This window comes from Cyclopterus lumpus, chromosome 23 (assembly GCF_009769545.1).
Source record: "Cyclopterus lumpus isolate fCycLum1 chromosome 23, fCycLum1.pri, whole genome shotgun sequence".
Lineage (NCBI taxonomy): Eukaryota > Metazoa > Chordata > Actinopteri > Perciformes > Cyclopteridae > Cyclopterus > Cyclopterus lumpus.
Genome location: NC_046988.1, coordinates 4,775,109 through 4,795,996, shown reverse-complemented (window position 1 = coordinate 4,795,996; position 20,888 = coordinate 4,775,109). Strand labels below are relative to the sequence as shown.

At 44.4% G+C, this 20,888-nt stretch overlaps 1 protein-coding gene across 1 annotated transcript in view; it reads right to left on the bottom strand.

Moving 5' to 3' along the window:
* Window positions 1-20,888, bottom strand: part of LOC117726100 (synapsin-3-like) — an 87,555-nt gene that overhangs the window by 49,525 nt on the left and 17,142 nt on the right. The window contains exons 3-4 of the mRNA XM_034526176.1: window positions 18,785-18,842; window positions 10,073-10,164 (exon numbers count right to left, since the gene is read on the bottom strand). Of these exons, the coding sequence (XP_034382067.1) occupies window positions 10,073-10,164; window positions 18,785-18,842 (150 nt within the window). The remainder of the gene's footprint in view (window positions 1-10,072; window positions 10,165-18,784; window positions 18,843-20,888) is intronic.

Sequence of the window (20,888 nt, the reverse complement as noted above, 5' to 3'; positions counted from 1 at the left end):
TGGTCCACTACTTGAACAAATTGATGTGTTGGATGGATCGCTAACTTAGCGATCCCAAATAGCTGTTGGGAGTCCCCTGACTTTTCATCTTCTGGTCAAAATGTGTCCACTTACTTCATAATTCATCACATCAACACAATCTAATGGCATTTCCCATCAGCTTCAGCTGTCATTGTTTTTGTGGTAATTAGGTAATGTTAGCATGCTAAACTAAAATTGCGAATATGGGAAAGTTGTAGCAGCGAAGCGTCAGCATGATAGCATTGACTTTAAGGAGGTATTAGCATGCTGACCCCCTCATGGACATCCTGTTGAGCTGTCCCTCAAGCTTCAGGATCCAAACAGGCCATTCAATGTTCTAAGTGTCAACTTTAGGCAGACCGCTGCTGCAACTTTACATATATGAAGACTTGAGAAGAATCAAGTCTCTGTTTAGAACTCTGACCCGACTGCTCAGCTCAGACATCTCCACCCGAGGTCAACAGCTCCGTCAGCGCATTGACACACTGCATCTGGGTCTTGTGTTTACAGTCGAGGGCTCCATTACTCAGAGGACGTGTCGGAATAAAGGCGCGAGAAGATGCTCCTCGGTGCGCCTAATCGTTTTTGGACCGTCCATCCAATTAACAGCCTAATGCTTCCTTTACTGTTCTGGGAGCAGGGCCAAGCGAGCCATCGTGCACCTGGAGCCCCGATTTAAAGCTGCTCGGCATTTCACGTTGACGTCATGTTTTCCTTATTAGTCGTTTTCAGTTTGGATGCGACTGTCCGTGTGTCAGATTCTTGTTGTTCCATTTCATGCGAGCAAGTGTTGTTACGCGGCAACATGTTCTTATTTTGATTCCGATTGTATTTTGGGAATACATTCGTCACTTCAGTTGACACATTTATACAAGTGCAGCCTGTACAGTGGGGCCAATTGTGCAAGTTCTCCCACTTAAAAAGATGAGAGATGCCTGTAATTTTCATCATAGGTACACTTCAACTATGAGAGACAGAATGGGGGGAAAGAATCCAGGAAATCACAGTGTAGGATTTGTAATGAATTAATTGGTAAATTCCTCGGTAAAATAAGTATTTGGTCAACTACAAACAAGCAAGATTTCTGGCTCTCACAGACCTGTAACTTCTTCTTCAAGAGGCTCCTCTGTCCTCCACTCGTTACCTGTATTAATGGCACCGGTTTGAACTTGTTATCAGTATAAAGGACACCTGTCCACAACCTCAAACAGTCACACTCCAAACTCCACTATAGCCAAGACCAAAGAGCTGTCAAAATTGTAGACCTGCACCAGGCTGGGAAGACTGAATCTGCAATAGGTGAGCAAGCAGCTTGGTGTGAAGAAATCAACTGTGGGAGCAGTTATTAGAAAATGGAAGACATACAAGACCACTGATGGTCTCCCTCGATCTGGGGCTCCAAGCAAGATCTCACCCCGTGGGGTCAAAAAGATCACAAGAACGGTGAACAAAAATCCCAGAACCACACGGGGGGACCTAGTGAATGACCTGCAGAGAGCTGGGACCAAAGTAACAAAGGCTACCATCAGTAACACACTACGCCAGGGACTCAAATCCTTCAGTGCCAGATGTGTCCCCCTGCTTAAGCCAGTACATGTCCAGGCCCCTCTGAAGTTTGCTAGAGAGCATTTGGATGATCCAGGAGAGGATTGGGAGAATGTCTTACGGTCAGATTTTTGGGTAAAAACTCAACTCGTCGTGTTCGGAGGAGAACGATTGCCGAGTTGCATCCAAAGAACACCGTACCTACTGTGAAGCATGGGGGTGGAAACATCATGCTTTGGGGCTGTTTATCTGCAAGGGGACCAGGACTACTGATCCGTGTAAAGGAAAGAATGAATGGGGCCATGTATCGTGAGATTTTGAGTAAAAACCTCCTTCCATCAGCAAGGGCATTGAAGATGAAACGTGGCTGGGTCTTTCAGCATGACCATGATCCCAAACACACCGCCCGGGCAACGAAGGAGTGGCTTCGTAAGAAGCATTTCAAGGTCCTGGAGTGGCCTAGCCAGTCTCCAGATCTCAACCCCATAGAAAATCTGTGGAGGGAGTTGAAAGTCTGTGTTGCCCAGCGACAGCCCCAAAACATCACTGCTCTAGAGGAGATCTGCATGGAGGAATGGGCCAAAACACCAGCAACAGTGTGTGAAAAGCTTGTGAAGACTTACAGAAAACGTTTGACCCCTGTCATTGCCAACAACGGGTATATAACAAAGTATTGAGATGAAATTTTGTTATTGACCAAATACATATTTTCCACCATAATTTGCAAATAAAATCTTGGATTTTCTGGATTTTTTTTGTCTCTCATAGTTGAGGTAAACCTATGATGAAAATTACAGGCCTCTCATCTTTTTAAGTGGGAGAAGTTGCACAATTGGTGGCTGACTAAATACTTTTTGCCCCACTGTATATGTATGTACATGTTTGTCATGACCATGGTGTTTGGCACACACCGACAGCGCTGCAGGACGGCTGAGGAGCGATCTGGTCTGACCAACAGAGCGACTACAACTGTTCCTCCCTGCCGCTGCACTCAGTGGTATCGGACCAAGGGCTCCGTTATTTATACTGGATGAAGCCGTTTACAGAGGCGCCAGAACCAAACCAGACTCAACAGTTCATGTGAAATACAAGTTCCTGATACATGCACCGGCTGATTTGCGCAGCGTGCCGTTTCTAACAAACAGCCGAGGTGAGATGAGAGCAGCACTGAGCTGGAGAGAGAGCGCGTGGGAAGTTTAACGCTGCGTGAGCCAAGACGTGGACCTAGAATACACCTGTGCCGCTGTCGGTGTAAAACTAAAATGTGGTGCTGCGTCCGAGCGGAGTAATCCACCTTCCAATCAGAAGAAACCTTCAAATCCGGGTCGGCCTGATTGAATGCAAGAAGGGCGGCAACTAATTAGTATTTTCCTCAATTAATTTCTTTCACTGTTCAATAAAATGTCAGACTTCTTTTGAGCAACCACGAGTCCAGGGTTACATCTTCAAACTGTTTTGTGCAGATGTACATGTATGACAACAACCTCCTATCCCTTGTTTCATGTAAAAGCTTACCAAGCTGTACTGTACAGCACAAAGAAGGAGACTGTGTATGCGGCTACCTCATTACCACAGAAAGGCCTGATGCAGAAGACATTGAGCTCGGTGGGATGGCTTTTCACCTGGCTACGGTTAATGGAGCCGGTGCCCTATAGCAGCAGAGTATAACTGAGGTCTGTCGCCCATTAACTTTGTTTTTCTGTCTCTTCACTCAGACTTGTTATGCTGAATCAGGGCTCCCCGCGGGTCCCGGATTACACTAAAGCGACACATTTATGCTTTACGATCCGAATCGCTCGGGCCTCCCAGTCATCACTAGGTGGGCAATATGCTAATGTGCCCTTTGAATGGGTTATCGGGGGGGCAATAAAGGCTGATAACAGGCACCGATAGGGGGATAGCGGGGTTATGGATTAGGATATAGGGAGGGAATGGACCCATGTGGAGTCACCAGCCCACTCATAACGCTTCAACAGTACAGTGAGCAAGATAAGTACAGATGTGCTGGAAAAAATATCCATTCCTAAAATCCATTCAAGTAAACCTGTGGAAAAAAAGAAGAAGTTTGACTCAAATGTGTGAATTTTGAGTTATTTCACACTCCGGTCGGCTTCTGCCAATCAGCTCAAGGCTCCGTCACTGCGAACTAAACACTCAACAAAATCAAGACTATTTGCCGTCCTGGCTCCTCAGTGGTGGAATAAGATGACATCAGGAAAGCAGAAAGTCGCTACATCTTCCGCTGTAAACTAAAAACACATCTTTTCCGACTATACCTCGACTAAAACTCTTAGATGACACTTACTTAGCACTTTGTAGTTTGGCTTTCTTGAAGAAACGTTACTTTCTTGATTCTTGTTGTTCCGAGTTTGTACTCATGGTTGAATGCACTTATTGTAAGTCGCTTTGGATAAAAGCGTCAGCTGAATGACATGTAATGTAATTTTAGATTCCTGAAAAAATACTCAACTTAATATTGAAAGTGACACTTTATAATTTTGGTGAATGGATGAGTGAGAGAAAGTTTATAGGGAACTGTACCTCGCCTCAAAGCATTTAAATATCTCACGCTGCTACAATCTTTTCATATCAACGGTGTAATGACGTGTGTACGTGAAAGTGGTTGCTCACTACAAACCCAGAGAATTATGAGCAGACTCTGCAGGTTCTCCTCAGCTCCACAGCACATGTAGCATCTTGCAGCTCATTCGTTTGGTTTTCAGGGCCCGCATTTTGCATTTTTTGGTTGAGTCTAAAAGCTCTAATCAGCACCATTTCCAGATGACAGAGCTCAGATAAAGCCGTGCTGTAGTATTTCCTGGTCCCCTCCACAGAATTATGCTGCAAGAAATATAGACGACAATGACTGGCAACCAAGTGGGGAAAACAGTTCAAGTCAGGCTCCAGCTTGGAAATGTGTTACTTTTTGTTGTTCTCCAAATATGTAAAAAACGCTGACGTTGCTAGTTAAGACTATTTAAATGAAGCGGTTACCAGCCAGCAAGTGGGAGGAACCATCTTGGAATAATTGGTGCACACAAATCAGAATAATGACAATTTCCCTGTACTTCTTTGATCTTCTGCCAACAACGTGTGGATGCAGCATCACGATGCAGATAGATAAACCGTGAAGAACACAACTAATGTCAGCTTCTGTTTGTGTGCAGATCTTCTCATTTATCTTTTGGAAATAACTCAAATAAACATATTTCCCAACAAAGACAAATTACTTTACTCCACAAAGACTGGAGTTTTCTTGAGCAACTTTAATTTGTCGCAGTATTATTATATTAAAATGTTGCCTTGTGCAATTTAACAACAGAATAACTATTGCAAATCCAACGCAATTAAATGGATCGTTCACATATGAGAAGGATTGCCTTTTGGCAGCAGAGCAATCTTCTGTAAGTCTTGTCAAACATTCAACCAAGACATTACCTTTGGGCGTCACTTTAATTCATACGTTGGCCCTCTGCGAACGAAAACATCAGAAAAGAGAGGTTAGAGAGTTTACAAAGAAAACCTTGATTGCGGTTGTCCCCTTGATTGTTTTGCTAAAATCAACATTTGTGTTTATTTTAGGTAGTCTGATCAAAAGGTTAAAAGCTAGGAAGTTTAACAGCGCTTTCGTTTGTTGTTTTAACCCTGAGAAACTCTTCATCCTCTGTGTGTACAGTGGCTCCCTGTCACCCAGACTCATGCTGTGGTCCCCTGGCCTGGATCTAAGGCTCCCTGTGGCTGTGGCTCCTGGCCCGGTGGCTCTGGAGCGAGCTGGCAGTGGCTCATCTTGGGCGGTGGCCCGGTCAGGGATGACAAAGCTCTGGATCTCCAGCTGCAATCGCACTCCAGGATTCATCCCCACATCGCGCTGAACGCAGCGAAGGTCAAAGAGCATTAGAGCCCTACATGACCTCTGGCGCGGGGGAAGGGGGTAGTGAGCGTTGTTCGGAGTTTGAGCGAATTAGCCATTTGTATTCATGGTTATATTACAAAAGAAGGAATGGTGGAGTGGGCCTCTATATGCATTCATTACAGCCACATCGCTCCTTAAGGAATCCACCCTCAGGCCTCCCAAAGCCATGTCTGAACTGAGCGGGATTCATTTGCTTGGTAATGAGATGGACCTGTCTGATGTATTAGGTGTTGAGACCGCTCCAGGCAGACGGTCCCTTCACTGATTAAAATGGGGGGGGGGGGGGGGTTAGGACGTTTTTTTGTGGATGTGAGTGTGTGAATCGTTTTCTGTGTGGTCTCGGCAGTAAATTGTCACCTGAGGAAACCAAATAAGTAGAGTCTTGTTCCATGTCCTGGAGGGAATGGAGAGGTAAGAGAGTCGGGCCCCATCTGGCTTAGACCGGTTGCTTTCAGGGCAGAACATTTAAAAGGGGAGTACAAAAAAGATTCAGACAGGGATCTGCTAATGTATTCTAGCTGAACCCTTCCCTCCAACTATGGGGCACGGGAATCGGCGAGGGATGCGACGGGGCCTCGGCAAAGATCGCATCAGTGCATTGTAGAACGTTTTAAAAATACTGTCAGCGAAAACGGTCCATGGCAACGTCCGTGTCAACTGAAAAAATTCTTTCTTCCACCAAGATATCACAAAATGTTGAATGAATCAAGTCAAGCAGACCGGCAGTTCAGTCCGATTGTCAGGCCAACGTGAACCGACTGGTTACTGTCAATCTACATATCAATAGTCCTTCCCTTTGTTGAAATGCTGTGTATTAGGACAAAAACAGCTTGCTTGGCTTGAATTAAGCTGGTTTAATTGAAATTCAGTGTTTGTGAATATATGAGTTCCCTCGCAGGTACAATAATGAGAGCAGCTTGTGTTAATTAGACCCTCCAAGAGCAATAAATGTTTTTTTTTATTATTGAACTCTAAAGTTTGTTGTCCAGTGTTGCACCATGGAAACCTCCACCTCGCATTTACTTCACATCCACATTTTTAGCCATCTAGCTGACGCTGGCACCCAAAACCTCTTCCGGCGAGTGCGACAGTAAAACAAGCTCAATGAAGTCCTCAATCAGCAGCCGTTAACGCGCCCACTCCCCGACATTAATCGCCGTTAATTAATCAATAGGGTTTTATGAAGCACACCAAGAGCTCTGTGGGGATGGTGGAGGAGGGAGGGACGCTGCTCCGTGGCCCATCGTGCTGCTGTGGTCCATCTTTCAGTCAGACCAGCGCTCCCCAATCGGAGCCGAGCTGCACGCTGGAGGTTTTGGAAGTGGGGAGGCCAAAGGGCCGACTACAGCAGTGCGGCAGGGAACAACACACCATAACTACTCTACCTTGTGGCGTGTTGCTCTGCGTGCCACGTTGCACAGCGCCGCACATACAGTAGCATGTTTGGAAGGGACACAAAGAGAAAAGCACATCCAACAAGAAATATCCCAGATGCACATAGCCAGAGATGAGATATGTATACACATTGTATTTCTTCAATTTGTAAAGCTGTGCATTTACACGCTTCTGTTTTATGAATGTCAATCATTGTGAACATGACTGCCGATGCACAAGTCTGTTTTCCACTCCCAAGGTTGGAGACAAATAGATGTAGACACAGCATTATCTAAAAAGATGCAGATCTCCGCCAGGTGACGATCACCGCAGTAATGTGTGACTGAATGAACGCAACGCACCGTTGGCTAACCCCGACTAGACACAAGCGGGCTGTAAGTTGTCGTATAACACACTTCATTCATACTCAAGCGCTGATGTACGCAAAAACCAAAACTACAACTAGTAGTTCCGTTAGCTGTGAGCCAAACACGCCGCCCAAGATAATAAAGGTGAGCAAACCATTATCCAACCGTGTCTCTGGCCACAGAGCAGTGGCTGGGGGTCGGCGATGCACTGAGCTGCGTAATCACCAGGAGCCCTTACCAGCTGGGGGACGGTTAAGAGCTGAGAGTAGCAAATGAGGAGTCAGCAGGCAGTCGACAGCAGTATAAACCAGGCTCTAAAAAGGTGCTTTGAGAATATGTGAGTCACCGCAACCATGAGAGGTCCTTGAGCATGAAGCCATAACTGGGCACATTGTGAGATTAACTATGGACAGATACAGAGGTGCGCACTCATGGACACACACTTAACCTATCGCATGATAATAATCAGACACACACACACACACTTCATTAACTCTAATTTATGGCAAGGACAGATTATAATCTGCGGTATCGAGCTGATCCCAAGAAACATTCAGTGTCCCATTCAATGAACTTCTAAAATCCTCGATCTACCCACTATGCTCTGTAGGTCATCAACCAATCAGAGTGCTTGTCAGAAACAACCATCACACGGTTTGGCAGTGAGCGTCAGTGTTTGTGAACAAGGCCTCGTTGAGACCATCTGCAGCCAATTTGGTTTCTCTATCATTACAGCAATATCGCAGAGGGAAAAAAAACTAATAAAAGAAAACATACTCGACCCACACAATGTCCTCTGTGTCCATTCTGACAACAGGTTGCATTGTAGCATCGACTCCCGCTCTGCGATTACTCTCGCTTGATTTCACACTGCGCTGCCAGGGGAGGCCACAGACGGGGCAAATGCCACCTGCAACACGATAAAGAAGTTATTCTGCAAAACTGTGTGGAGTCGAGGCCGTTTATTCCCTGAGACGGCTGGAATGACGACTGCCGGGTTAACGCCCGATGGCAGACACTCAGTTAGCAGACTGTTGAGAGTTCGAACAGATATGGTGTAAAGTATGATGACAGTCGATGCCATGCTGGGTGTCGAGGTCAGAGCTGTAACATAACAACGCGACAAGAGAAAAAAAGGCAGCTGGAAAAAATGGTTTGAGAAATAGAAGTAAACTATTTTCACAATTCAGGTTTGAGTTGAAGTTGTTTTCTTTCTACTATTCTCCAAGGCTGCGGTTGAACAGTCTTTTGTTTGCTTAGGAAAGGTCCTAAACAGGAAGTATTTTAATGGCAGCCATGATGAGAAATGATTGAATCCTATAAATACTAAGGAAAGGTGCTTCAATGCTTCCTGTCTTATCACCGTTAGCTTCCTTTACCCAAAGGAAAGGCGGTAATGCCGTCCTACATTTCGTAGAGGCAGTAATATTTAGAGCGCACCAGCCGGCTGTTGAATTGTCCATTATGGATGGATTGAAAACATCCTGACTAAGAGGTGTGATTCTGTTTTGGACAGGAATCATTACTTTTGTATTGTACAGCGACGAGTTTGTCACTGGGCTCACCCTGAAAGTGTCGGATTCTCAGAACAGGGTCACAAAAATTTCATTGGCCTCAAGGTGTTTTTCATCAAGGTCAAAGTGTTGAGGAAAAGACAAAAGGGTGTTATTCTTTTGACCAGTCAGCGAACTAACTAGGCTTTCATTGAATAATGCAGAGGATAACAAAAGTATTTGGGATGTTTGTTATATATTTGGTTTCCACTTGGAGTCTGAGTAGAGCTGACTGACTGTTTGACTGTGTGAGCGTAGAGTGGGTTTAAAAACAGCTGCCTGCTGGGGCTGGACACACAAACTGGTGAGTGTGAACCAAAGCAGTAAAGTTGCGGGCCAGAAAACCAAAACAATGAGCTTAAAAACGTACCAGAGAGCTGAGGGGAAACCGCAGAGTCGGTTCGTAATTACTGTGACTTTGTCACTATGAGCCTTTCATATTACGTGGAGATTGTTGTGCATTGGTTTTGCAAGTAGAAAGGTTTGGGTGTTTTTAAGTACTCATGGCGTTCATAATGTAGGTTAAGGCAGAAGCATAAAGTCATCTTTGCCACCCGGATCAGCTGATCATCAGTGATCTCCTTGAGCATCCATTTAAATACCCAGCTTCACGGGGCTCACTGCTGCTGCAGGAGCTGCTTACTGGCCACAGGACACTCAAGAGGAATTTATTTTTTAAATATTGTTTTTATTTCAGATACACCCAAATAGAATAGAAATTACCTGTGTTTTCAGTTCGACTGAGACAACTTATTCTTTGAAGTGATTATTGGCATTATTGGCATCAAGGTGATGAATAAAGAGAGCCATTGTCACCATTGAGGGTGCTGTAATGAGGGGTTTTATGACTCAAAAGCAATCTGCTTAAGTAGCTTCCTGGTCACCACAAGAGCTGGCATTGCAACCAATGGCCTGATGGGAATTATTGGTACCGTCGGATCGCTGATCGGACTGCTCAGCTCAAACTCCTGGTCGCACAACATGCAGACTGCAATATCAAGTAGCGTTATGGTGACACTGTGACGAATAGAGCCAAAACGCTGCTCAGCAACACAGAAAAGGTGCAAAAGGTGACAAGTTGAAATAATCAGACCCTTTCACACACATTTCCCACCTGGGTTGAAACGGGGGTAAGTAGTATTTTTTTTCTTCTTCTTCTTTTCCCCCATGGCATAATCACATTACAGCTTTGATTTCTCTAAGTGCGAGCAATGTTTGTGCAGGCTCACTGAGGCAGTAAACAGATTGCATGGGCAAATGCGTCAGCTGCAGCTCTCTCTCGTCGACGGGCGTCTTACCTGACCACTCTGGTGCCACCTTTGTTGACCTGCATGTCCACCATACAGCCCGAGTTGACGTAGGAGGCCAGGTTGATCTCTGAGAACTCAGCCTGGGGCACACAGAGAAAAGAAGAAAAAGACATGATTATATGTCACGTCCCGCAACAACATACTGTATGAGGTCAAGTTTGTCGACAGTAATTTAACTCCCCGACTCCCTACTCTGATGCACAAAAGGTCTTCCTGACAGAAACCTATGTATTCCTTTCATGAAGTGAATGTAATAAATGTTCTCTTGCCTTTTGACACGTGAAAGCCATGTGATGGAGACAGCTTTCTTATGGAGACAGTACAAGTACCACTAGATTCTTTCAGGGTGACTTCATTTTACATTTCTGCATTTGTACAACAGAGAGAAAAAGACGAGACGGAGAGAGTTGGTGAGAGGAGGCAAATTAAGTTATCCCCAGCCAGTGGCCTCCCGGACAGTGAGAGCCTTGTGAAAAGGCCGTAGCCCGGCTACCTAATGACTCAGTCAAACTCCCAGAGATATTTGAAAGGAGGGGGGGGGGGGCGACAGTCGACTTCTGGGAATGGACTTTCTAGATGGAGAAGGAGCAGACAGGGACAACTCAATTTCCCTCCTCATGATTGTCACTGTTGTCACGAAATCTCTTGATGTTAATCTCCTGCTCCAGCATTCATGGAATGAACGTTTCTTCTCTCTCATTAACAGCGGCGTTTCACACTAAAGGGTTCTGACCTAAAAAAAGATCAATAGATGTTCATTCTGGCATCTTTTTGTAAGTATTATAATACACACTGTCAAAATAAAGTGATGTACTTCTGCAGGGTGTGTCAGTACAACGAGACATCACGGTTTGGGTGTTGTTACATGTGCCTCAAACTCACCCTTTTTGTGCAATACTTTTGCTTTGTGGCCAAATACCTGCAAAACTCACGGTAAGTAGCAATTGTTAGCATGCTAACACGCTCAACTAAAATGAGGGACATGATAAACAGTTTAAACATCAACAGGCAAACGGTGTGACGTTGGGATGGTGTGATTAAAGAAATGCAATTGGCGACGCATCGGCTGTAATCCTCCAGGAAACAAAGTAGAAGCACACATTCTTCTTCACAATTGAGGAAGTTTGATCAAATTTGGCGGCGTCACGGCTATTGACCACATGTCTACAATTGTGGCTGCTAATAGAATAATAGTTTACTGAATGCTTAAGGAGCTGTTCTCGACTGTGGTTGTGTGGCTCAAGTCAAAGGGATGCTTAACAGGAACTCTTCATAGTATGAGGACTCACATTAATGGAGTGGATGTAATGGCCCTAAACAAGCAGCCTGCTGACTGCGTGAAAAAGCTCAAATGTAATTTGCCGTGACTCGGTCGACTACCAAACACAACACTAGAAGAAAAAAAAAACATGGCTGCATTTCAGTTGTCTGTAAGTGCTCTAAAACCTGAGTCTGCAATGGCCCAGATCCAGTCATTGACTCCCTCTTAACGTGTGTAACAATGACATGTTACTGACCAGGAGTGCAGCTTTGTTTATCAGCTCTCCTGTTAATGTCACCATCTGTGCTGCTTTTTTCTTCTTCTTGTATTTGCATCAATGTGTATCACGTTAAATATATATTAAAAAAGATCTACAGCGCATTTAAATATATGGCTTGATTTTAGCCCGATCACACAGCTCGGACTCCTTCGTGCACGAGGCACCAGTCCACGGTGTTGGAGGACATAGCAGCACTGTGGAACTACACCGGAAACTTCAAGAAACTTAATATAAAATGATTTTTGCTCATGAATATTTTGTGATTTGCACAAAAAGAACCTTGTAGCTCGCGGGTTTGACGGCTGATCATAAGCTGATGCTGTGACGGCCTCGCGACAACGCAGTAAGCGGCTCTGCTTTGTGGACTTCGACAGGCAGGCGTCGTAACGCGTCTCCTATAGATCAGCCTTCAACGGCGCCAACATGGATGGGGATGAAAGAAAATCCTCCAGCTGACCCTCTGCGCAACCCGGCTCCTGCCAATTTGCATAGCGAGTTAAGTCAATTGCTATCTACACCTTCTCATACCGTGATCACTTAAACCTGCTTTACCACGCTTTACATGGGCTTTCATCGACATAAAAAGGAAATATTATCAGCAATATTCCCTCAGAGATAAATGTCCCTTTCATCCAGCGCCGTGGCCCGTGTAAACTCTGTATGGGGGAGTGAGTTGGTTCTGAAAAGAATGTGCCAACGTAACGAAACTGGGGTTTGTGTAGTTTTTTTGCCAAGAGAAAAAAAACACCCACCTCCTTTTAATTATTGTGTTGCACTCTGAGGAAGAGCAGGGGGCGAGTAAATGCCGTAATCTTATTTAAAAGGGACAACGAGGCGCCGCTCACACATCCACTTGGCTCCCTTCCCTTTCTCGGCTCTTCTCTACCCGCCTCTGAAAGAAACATCTGTGTGCTCGGCAGCACAGGCCTCGCTAAAGAGGACTGCGCACGCTAACACGCAGACACTCACATGCACATCCTCCATCTATGCATCTCCTAAACAAGTCCCATCCAAAAAACACAGGGGCCTCCGTTGACTTTTGCTGCAACCTGATAAAACCAGAGGGTGGCAACATTTTGGCACGGGCCGGGCATTCCACGTCATCTCTGATTGGCCGGTTCCGGATGAGAGGGGTGCTAACAGCCACTGTCATTGGGCAGTAATGGATGAAGTGGCTGGTGCGGGGCACAGGCCCAGAAGCCAGGACAGGAGTCTTTTCACAGCACCATGGTTACCATCACGGTAACGCATTCAGACACTTGTCTCGGAGCAGCTCTCGCCCTGGGAAAGGAAAACAGGAAGTGATACATGGGGAAACTGCCTCCAGAGCTTGTTGAGCTGCATTCAAGCTGAATTAAGAATAGCTTTCAGTTAATCTGTTAGGAGGAACAGAATCCAGGGGGACAGTATGTTTGAGATTCAAGCTGAATTTTCCTCCTTTATGAATTTCTGTCGTCTTGAGTATTTGCCAGCAATAGCTGCTCCCGCTGCGCACTGATAATTTGTTAATTTACAGTAACCGATACAAACTAAAAATGCTTGTTCTACCAAGGAGAAGCTGACACGGGCCACTGGATTACTGTTTACTTTAATCAATTTGAATTGCAACTGAACCCTGAGATGTTTTTAGGCAAAATGTTACAGTCAACTTTCATGAACTAAAAACACAGGGAAAGTTGGTCAACAAAAACGAGGACAACTCTGAGACCTTTTAATATTAAGTCTATTTGACTGTAAATGGACCATCGTTTACTAAATGAACATCATGCTGTGCTGAAGAAGATTTTAAACTAGAGATTGAGACCATCAACTCATGTTTACAATGTTTACTGAGGGAATAAATCAAGAGAGAAGTAGAGTCACTTTTCTCATAGACTTCTATAGCAACTGCAGGAGTCGCCCCCTAACGGCCATCAGAAATAATGAAGTTTCCGCCTTGGAACCAAAGCTGGTTGGCACCGGCTTGGCTCATTTGTTCCTGCAGTGCTGCGTGCAATCTGCCCCGACTGCCAAGCCACGTGAACCTGTGGACAGTACAGTAAACACCGCTTGACAGCAGCTCCCCTGGAACCATTGAGAGTATTTTTAGAGTTGGACCAACATGTGTCACTGAGGTTCAGGTGTTATGGTGCCTTGTTTTGGTCAGGTCTCAAATTGAAGACAGGATCTTTTGTCCTTTGTCCTTTTGGAAGGACGGGTCAAGCTGCACTTCACCTACATTCTGCAACGTTTTCTGGGAGGCGAGATCATAAAAGTGTGAAGATTAGATGGAAATATACCAGCATCGATATGTTATGCTAAAATATCAAAGATACACAATAAATATTGAATACTGAGATAATAACGTATATACTCTATTGTGATTACAAAAAAGAGGACATCTAATCACAGTGGGAGGTATTATGAGGAGCCCATGAATGTAAAATAAGAAAATAGATGTTCCCATAACTGCTTTCATTTTGCCTACGATGCTCCTATTAACACTGACCTTGTTCCACTAATATAGTTGTCCTTTTGGTATTTTTGGTCCCGAGTGGAAGACCAAAGTGGAAAGGCAGTTGATAAAATGGTTGGAGCCCAGATGGAGCCTCTTATTGTAGTTTCCTTTTATCCAAGAATAGATGTTTTTCCGTGACACAATGTGCTTCTTTTAATGCCTCTTTAGTTTCAATGGGGAAAACATTGACCAACCCAGACCTGTATGAACAGCAACTTTGAATAGACAGCAACGAATGCTTAAGTTACGATTTGACACACGAGAGTTACACAACATAAAGCTATTCAGTCTTGTGTACAAACGTAAAGAGAGAACAGACGGTGGTTATTTGAGCTGCGACGTTTTTGTTGACTACCTCTGATTTATTTTATTTTTTATAGAAGAACTCTTGATAAGCTCAGTTGAATCCCATACTGGTGCAATTGAGAGGCCTGAAGTACAGTGGACCATTCATGTGCACCATGGGGGGAAGTATTTGCCTATAATCACTACCACCTTGTACAACAGTGAAATAATTCATTGAGGCACTAAATGTAGAAATCCAGGACAGATGCTTAATGCAGCAGCTGGACCAGTCAAGCGTCTGCAGCAAGGACCGAAGCGTATCATTCGCCTTGAGAAAGTTCTGCCCAGATGCCCGATGTCATGTGCAAATACCAGCCGACATAATAACGTGCGGATAACAAACTGCCTGTGAGCTGCCATGACTGTAGCAGAAAAGAGCGTGGACAGCGCTGAGGTCATATGCCTGCCGAGCAGATGTTGCCCTGCCCGACCCAACCCACACATGGTCCGGCAGCCCCTGAAGAACCGCCTCTTCTTCGTTCACAAACAACAGACCCCCATTCAAATTGAACTGCCTAATTGTGTACATTGCAGTGTTTATGACTTTGCAGGGATTGCTGGTAGCAGACAGTCAGTTTGTTTGGCAGGCTTTGGCTGGGTGTCATCATGTCTTTGGCTGGGTGTCATCGTGTCTTTGGCTGGGTGTCATCGTGTTCGCGATCAGCTCCGATCGTCGCTGGGGGAACGTTCGCTCTGACATTTGTTCACAATGGACTGTCATGCCATCCAAAGTATCAGGGGGAAAGATTGTCAGCTCCATAGGTCCACGCTACCCACAACTAAGATACCTGAAGGGCGTCATAATCCCCATGGAAATAGAACGAGCGTATCAACAGAGCACCATGACATTTTGAACGAGTCAGATGACCAAAGGAAACCGTTCAATGTTGGTTCTACTCTCATTGCATTTATACCGTAATCCCCAAAACTGAAAAGACCTCTGAATCCTTATTCTGACATCTCTGGGTCACACTTGTGGACTTTCAGCATATCCTACAACTCTGAAGGTCTACTGCTTCCACCTGGACAACAACACAGATACACCAAGTGTCTGTTCCTGGCATGCATGTGGCGCGGAGGAGAGCCTTTCTCACCTCACAACGCAGTTTGAGCTGCTGAGCTCAGCGCACAACATCGTCGCACAGCTGCATAAGCCAATCGTAAATGATGGGTCCGTGTCTGAGACGGCCTTCGGTGGAGTGAGAGACGGAGAGTACTAAGACAAAGAAATACTCAAGTAGGGACAAACAAATAATGAATTATCAAAAATCAATGAAGTTCATCCCAGAGGGGACAAATTATTTGGTGTTCTTTGCTGGCGATTAAATACATGTTGAGGTCACAAGGTTGGCGAGTATGTTCTGGGTCCAAGTGTGAAGTGGCGAGCTCATGGGTGCAAATAACTAATCTCAAACAATCTACTGCGAGATTAATCTTCCGATGCGTCTATGTAGAAAATAACACGTTGGTCAAGCTGGGGTCAACGTTTCCAGGGAGACTACATGACTTTTGAAAAGGGTAAACACGCTTTTCCTCTTACAATGAACCCGTGAAAACAATAGAATGCCCCTTTGCTTAGTTCAATGAACTCAGCGGCTTTCTTGCTGTGATCTTACTCGGTCTGGCACGACCAGTAGCTTATGGTGGCTAACGTTAGCCTACTTTGACTTTCCAAGTCACTTGCTTTTCAACCCTTTCCACGTGTGCTACTGTTAAGAGTATGTTTTTAAAAAATCTGGTGTTTTAGCCCATAATAGTCGCTTGTGACAGTCACATTTACATTCTATCTTTCATCTTTCTGATCATATCAATTTAGGCTATATTTAGCATGACTATTTATTATGCTGACAGTAGCTGTGTGCACAAATTCATCATCACAAAGAAGAGGTACATATCAGAGGATGTATTTATTTATTTCACAGGCTCATTATATAAGAGCACTGACCTGATGTATCTGCACATTAACTCTCCTTGTAACCCACACAGGATTAACTGACCGAGTGAAAGAAGTTTGTGTACAACTCCCAACTCTGGTCAGGTAGAGAGTAATAGAGACCTTTTTGTATTTGACACACAAGTTACATGTCACCGAGTCCCCCTGGTCTCCGGCTGTGGTTTTCATTTGGACTTCCGTCCCTCAGACCATCAAGAAGTACTACTGAACTTATTTCATCATTTTGCCAAAAAGGCGGTGGCTTGTAGTCTGTTTTTATTAGTCAGTTGAAAGCAACACCACCAGCGCTCCCAAGAGCATCTGTTCAGAGGATTACAACAAAAAAAGAGTTACCCGGTCTGCTAAAAGTAACTTCAAAGTGGGCCATGTAAATGAGAGGGAACGATGCACAACAACGACTTGCTGCGGGGCAGCGGCTGGGGAAGGTACAGGTGGAAGGGCCTCCTTAATGAGAGACGTTACATCGGGGAATCAAAGTCGCTTCTTTCACGCCTCCGCACTGCAGCCTGTGCCGGACTCTGAAGATTGCACCTTATATGGCAGCAAAGTAAGCCAGAGGAGAGTTATGTTGGTTTGGGGTTTGGGAGCGCTGCTTTGCTTTGCAGCGCTCCCAAGCATGAACATGACAGATGACAGTTGGCATACATTGGGTTTCATTTTCCATCCGAGATATCATTTTATTTTGGTTTTGTTGTATTTTGTTTTTTGTTTTATTAAAACCGCCTTTAGAGCTCAAATTAGAAAAGTACTTACTATAAATTCAGGTAGCAGCTGTGAACAACTTATTATTACTTTAACCTTGCTGTTGGTTTGTGGCATTACATTTATTTATTTTTTAAGTCTATTTAATGTCAAACTGTTTGCTGGGTAGAGAGAAGTGTGATTAGAGAAAAGGGAGAGGGCTCTCTGCTTTTATTGTCATCCCCTGAAAGGGTTCATCTCAGCATGTCGCCAACTTTTCACACAGAGATTGTGTTTCCATCGTCCTGAGGCTCTCAGCGAGGTGCACAAACAGCCTATGAAGAGTCTGGCTGCTGAAGGCAATTAGTGGGCGACTTGTTATCGTCAATGCGGAGGGGCTTCTGGGAAAGAGTGCAGGGTCCAAAAAGATCTAAGTAGGTCACAGTGGGAGCCATGGGTGAGATTTGGGTATTAACGTAAGTGGCCTAATTAACTCCGCCACATTCTTATTGGGAAAGCAAAATATATATTGTTTAAATGTACATTTCATAGAAAAATCTCGCCTCTTATTCCAACCCACTGCCGCTCCAATAAGAGGACGTGACCACAACAGTAGAGAGTTGAGCAAACGGGCTATAAAATCACCGGTCCAGCTTTTTGTGGTCCTCTTTTTTTCCTTCCCTCGTAAAATAAAAAAAAACACCACTCCGTTTCAAAGACGACTCCCGGCGCAACAATGGCTTGCAGATGTATAACCGTTTCAGCTATTTGAGGTAAATTAGATGTTATGTGCACACTGTAAATACTGCACGTCTAGACGCATATTTCTGTGCATACCATATGTAATATTGACACTGTGTTGAGGCTACTTTATAGGAATGGTTCAACGTTTGGGGAAACATGCTTCTTTGCTTAAGAAGAGTGATACGTTTCTCTCTGGAGGGATTGGCTAAGCCTAGCCTTAGCATGAAGACTTGTTTCTTTTTAGTCTTCAGTCCGAGACATAACGTGACAATTAGTGTGCTTTGAAGGTGCTAGATTAGAATGCTTTGGGTATAGCTGTTTCCCCCTTGTATTTCCATTCTTCACACTATGCAATGCTAAGCTAAGTTAATCAACCCCTGGCTAATAACTCCCACAGACACGCAAGAGCTATCGATATTCTCATCCAACTTGATAAGCATATTTCCCGAAATGTCAAACTTTTCTTTTAAAAGACAAAGCTTAAATGGATAACCATATTTCAAGTACCTTGTAAGACATGAAAAGACATAGTGGCCAATTTTGACACAACACTCGTTGCGATTGTCCAAATTGCACCAAATACGACAAAGCACTCTATGGGGTCCCTAGCAAAACACTCAAGTGTGAAGTGAATCGGCTGAGCGGCTCTCAAGATATACAAAGGACACACAGACAGACATAGTCCTTGCTTTATAGCTGGATTGTGAAAAGAAATAAAAAAAGACATGAGTGATAATGCACTGAGTGAAAGAAACAGACATTATTGTTCATATTGCTCACTTGCATCTCATTAAAGGTGTAAATCAGCCAATTGCATCATTTAAATGTGTCATGTAGCCTGGATTGGTTACAAACAGAAGGTCCTCCACAAGTTCATTTCATGTTTAAATGTTTGAATTGAATATCTAAATAGTGAATTTACGTTAAATGTACCGTACCTGCTCCACCCGGATCTCATACTCTCCGTTCAGTTTCTTCCCTCGAAAATACTTCGCCCTGCAGAAAAACAGAGGACAAACTGTCAAGGAACTGACTAAAGAAATGACAGATTCCACATTGTCTGAGACCAATTTTCCAACAAACCCAATTTTATTGATAATCTGCAGATATGACAAACTACAATGGACCAATCAAACTGTATAAAATGGCCCTATTGCAGCGATTAAGATATGTTTACTTCAACATGTGGATCCCTCCCCTAACCCACCGTGTGTGTGTGTGTGTGGGTGTGTGTGTGCGTGTGCGTGTGTGCGTGTGCACACTCCAAGAACTCCTTCACGGTCAAAACAACCTTAAAATACCTTTTGTTTATTTGATTGAATGAGAGATGAAATCTCAACAGACCTTCCAAAATACGTTGTGAGCGGGCAAAATAATGACTCACATTTTCCATAATTACAGAATCTGACCTTGCGGGGCTTCGGGTAAACAGAATCTCTTGGCAAAAGAGTAACTCATGAAATGAAATAAGTGCAAGTTAATAGAGAGAAATTACCGATGATTCCTGTGTGTGGGATTTCCTTTTGCTTTTTGGTTGCTACATTGAATTACATATTGCTGTGGCTGTCCATTGTAGATACACCGAGCACTCACACGGCTCAAACGGGGCCATCTCACAGTCGCATGCAAGGAACACAGGAATCGTCCAGCACAGAACTTCCAGTTACTGGCAGGATTATCGCCCTGACCATCAGACCCGCAGTGTTTAGATTGACCAAGGGACATATGAGGAGTCACTGCGCTGTAAAGCTATATACAGGAAAACCCCAGTGGAAAGTTGACGTTTTTACATTTGGTCCATTGAAGTGCACGCTGCACAATTAAACTTGTTTGTTGGGAGTTTTGCCAGCATGTCATCCCATCAGGGTTGAGTCAAAACCAATCCGATTCCAGTTACTGTAACTTCAGCCGCACTCCAGACTTTTTCCTGTGAGTCTTTCAAAATCTGTATCTTTGTTTGTTGTTGTGAGAGTGACGAAGAAACTATCCTGAGATTCTGGTCATAACTTCATGGATGAAGTTGTGAAATTAGCTTCTTTTTTTTTTTGTGACAAATCTGATTTTGGGGAATCGGGAACCGCTGCTTTACGGAACAAATCCAAAACAGCGTGATGTTCTAACGGTGAAAACTGAGAGGAAGCTTTCAGAGCTTGCAATGACAAATTAGTAAAGAAAGGAGTCGAGATGCACTTCAGGACCGATACCGAGTATCGATCCGATACCAGTGTATATTAAATAAGCTGCATGTCTCAATGAGTGGAAGTGACTGGGATCATTATTGTATCATCAGGCCTGAAAATGTAACCAATTAGTACAAAGATAGAAGTGTACTGATTTTTTATTTATTAAAACATAATGGCATCAATACCATATAGGAATTACTGATACTCGAGCCAGCTGTTAGTCAGTATTGGACCATATCTGATATCATTATAAGCCTTTATTGAGCCAAAGCAACAGGGTTTATGGGAAAATATGGAGAAACACTTCGAAACGTATTTACTCGCTCTTACATGACTTCCATGTAATGTTGACATTGACATAAATACTGTAAAACAGAGGGCCTTCTTAAGTTCTGCATTGTGGATACCTTTGGATATGTTATAGTTCATAGCCATGCTGTGTCCCAATGCTCTGTCGGGCTCAGCGTTGTGTTGCTGAGGATCTGGACTACATGCTCGAGGTCCTTCTGTTTGGGATTTGGAGCGCCACTCGGCCCGCTCGCACCAAAACCCCTTTTCCCCTTGCGCAGCACAAGCAATCCTCCTTAGACCCCCTCCGCTTGTCCTCTCTCTGTGCCCCCCCCCGGCCGTCCTTTTAAGCCCATTAACGGTCGTTACAGCCACCGGGGGGGTGGGGGGGTCTTGTTCTCAACGTCTCCCAGCTGTTTTGGGTCTCTCACTGTCTCATTCTCTGTAATTTTGGACGCCGTGAATCTTCAGCTTGACTGACCTACATACTAGACAGGTAAAGCCCCCCCCGTCGCTCTGGACCACCACCCCTACAGAGCGTGAGCCAGGACGCCCGGCTCCCTGGCTAAAA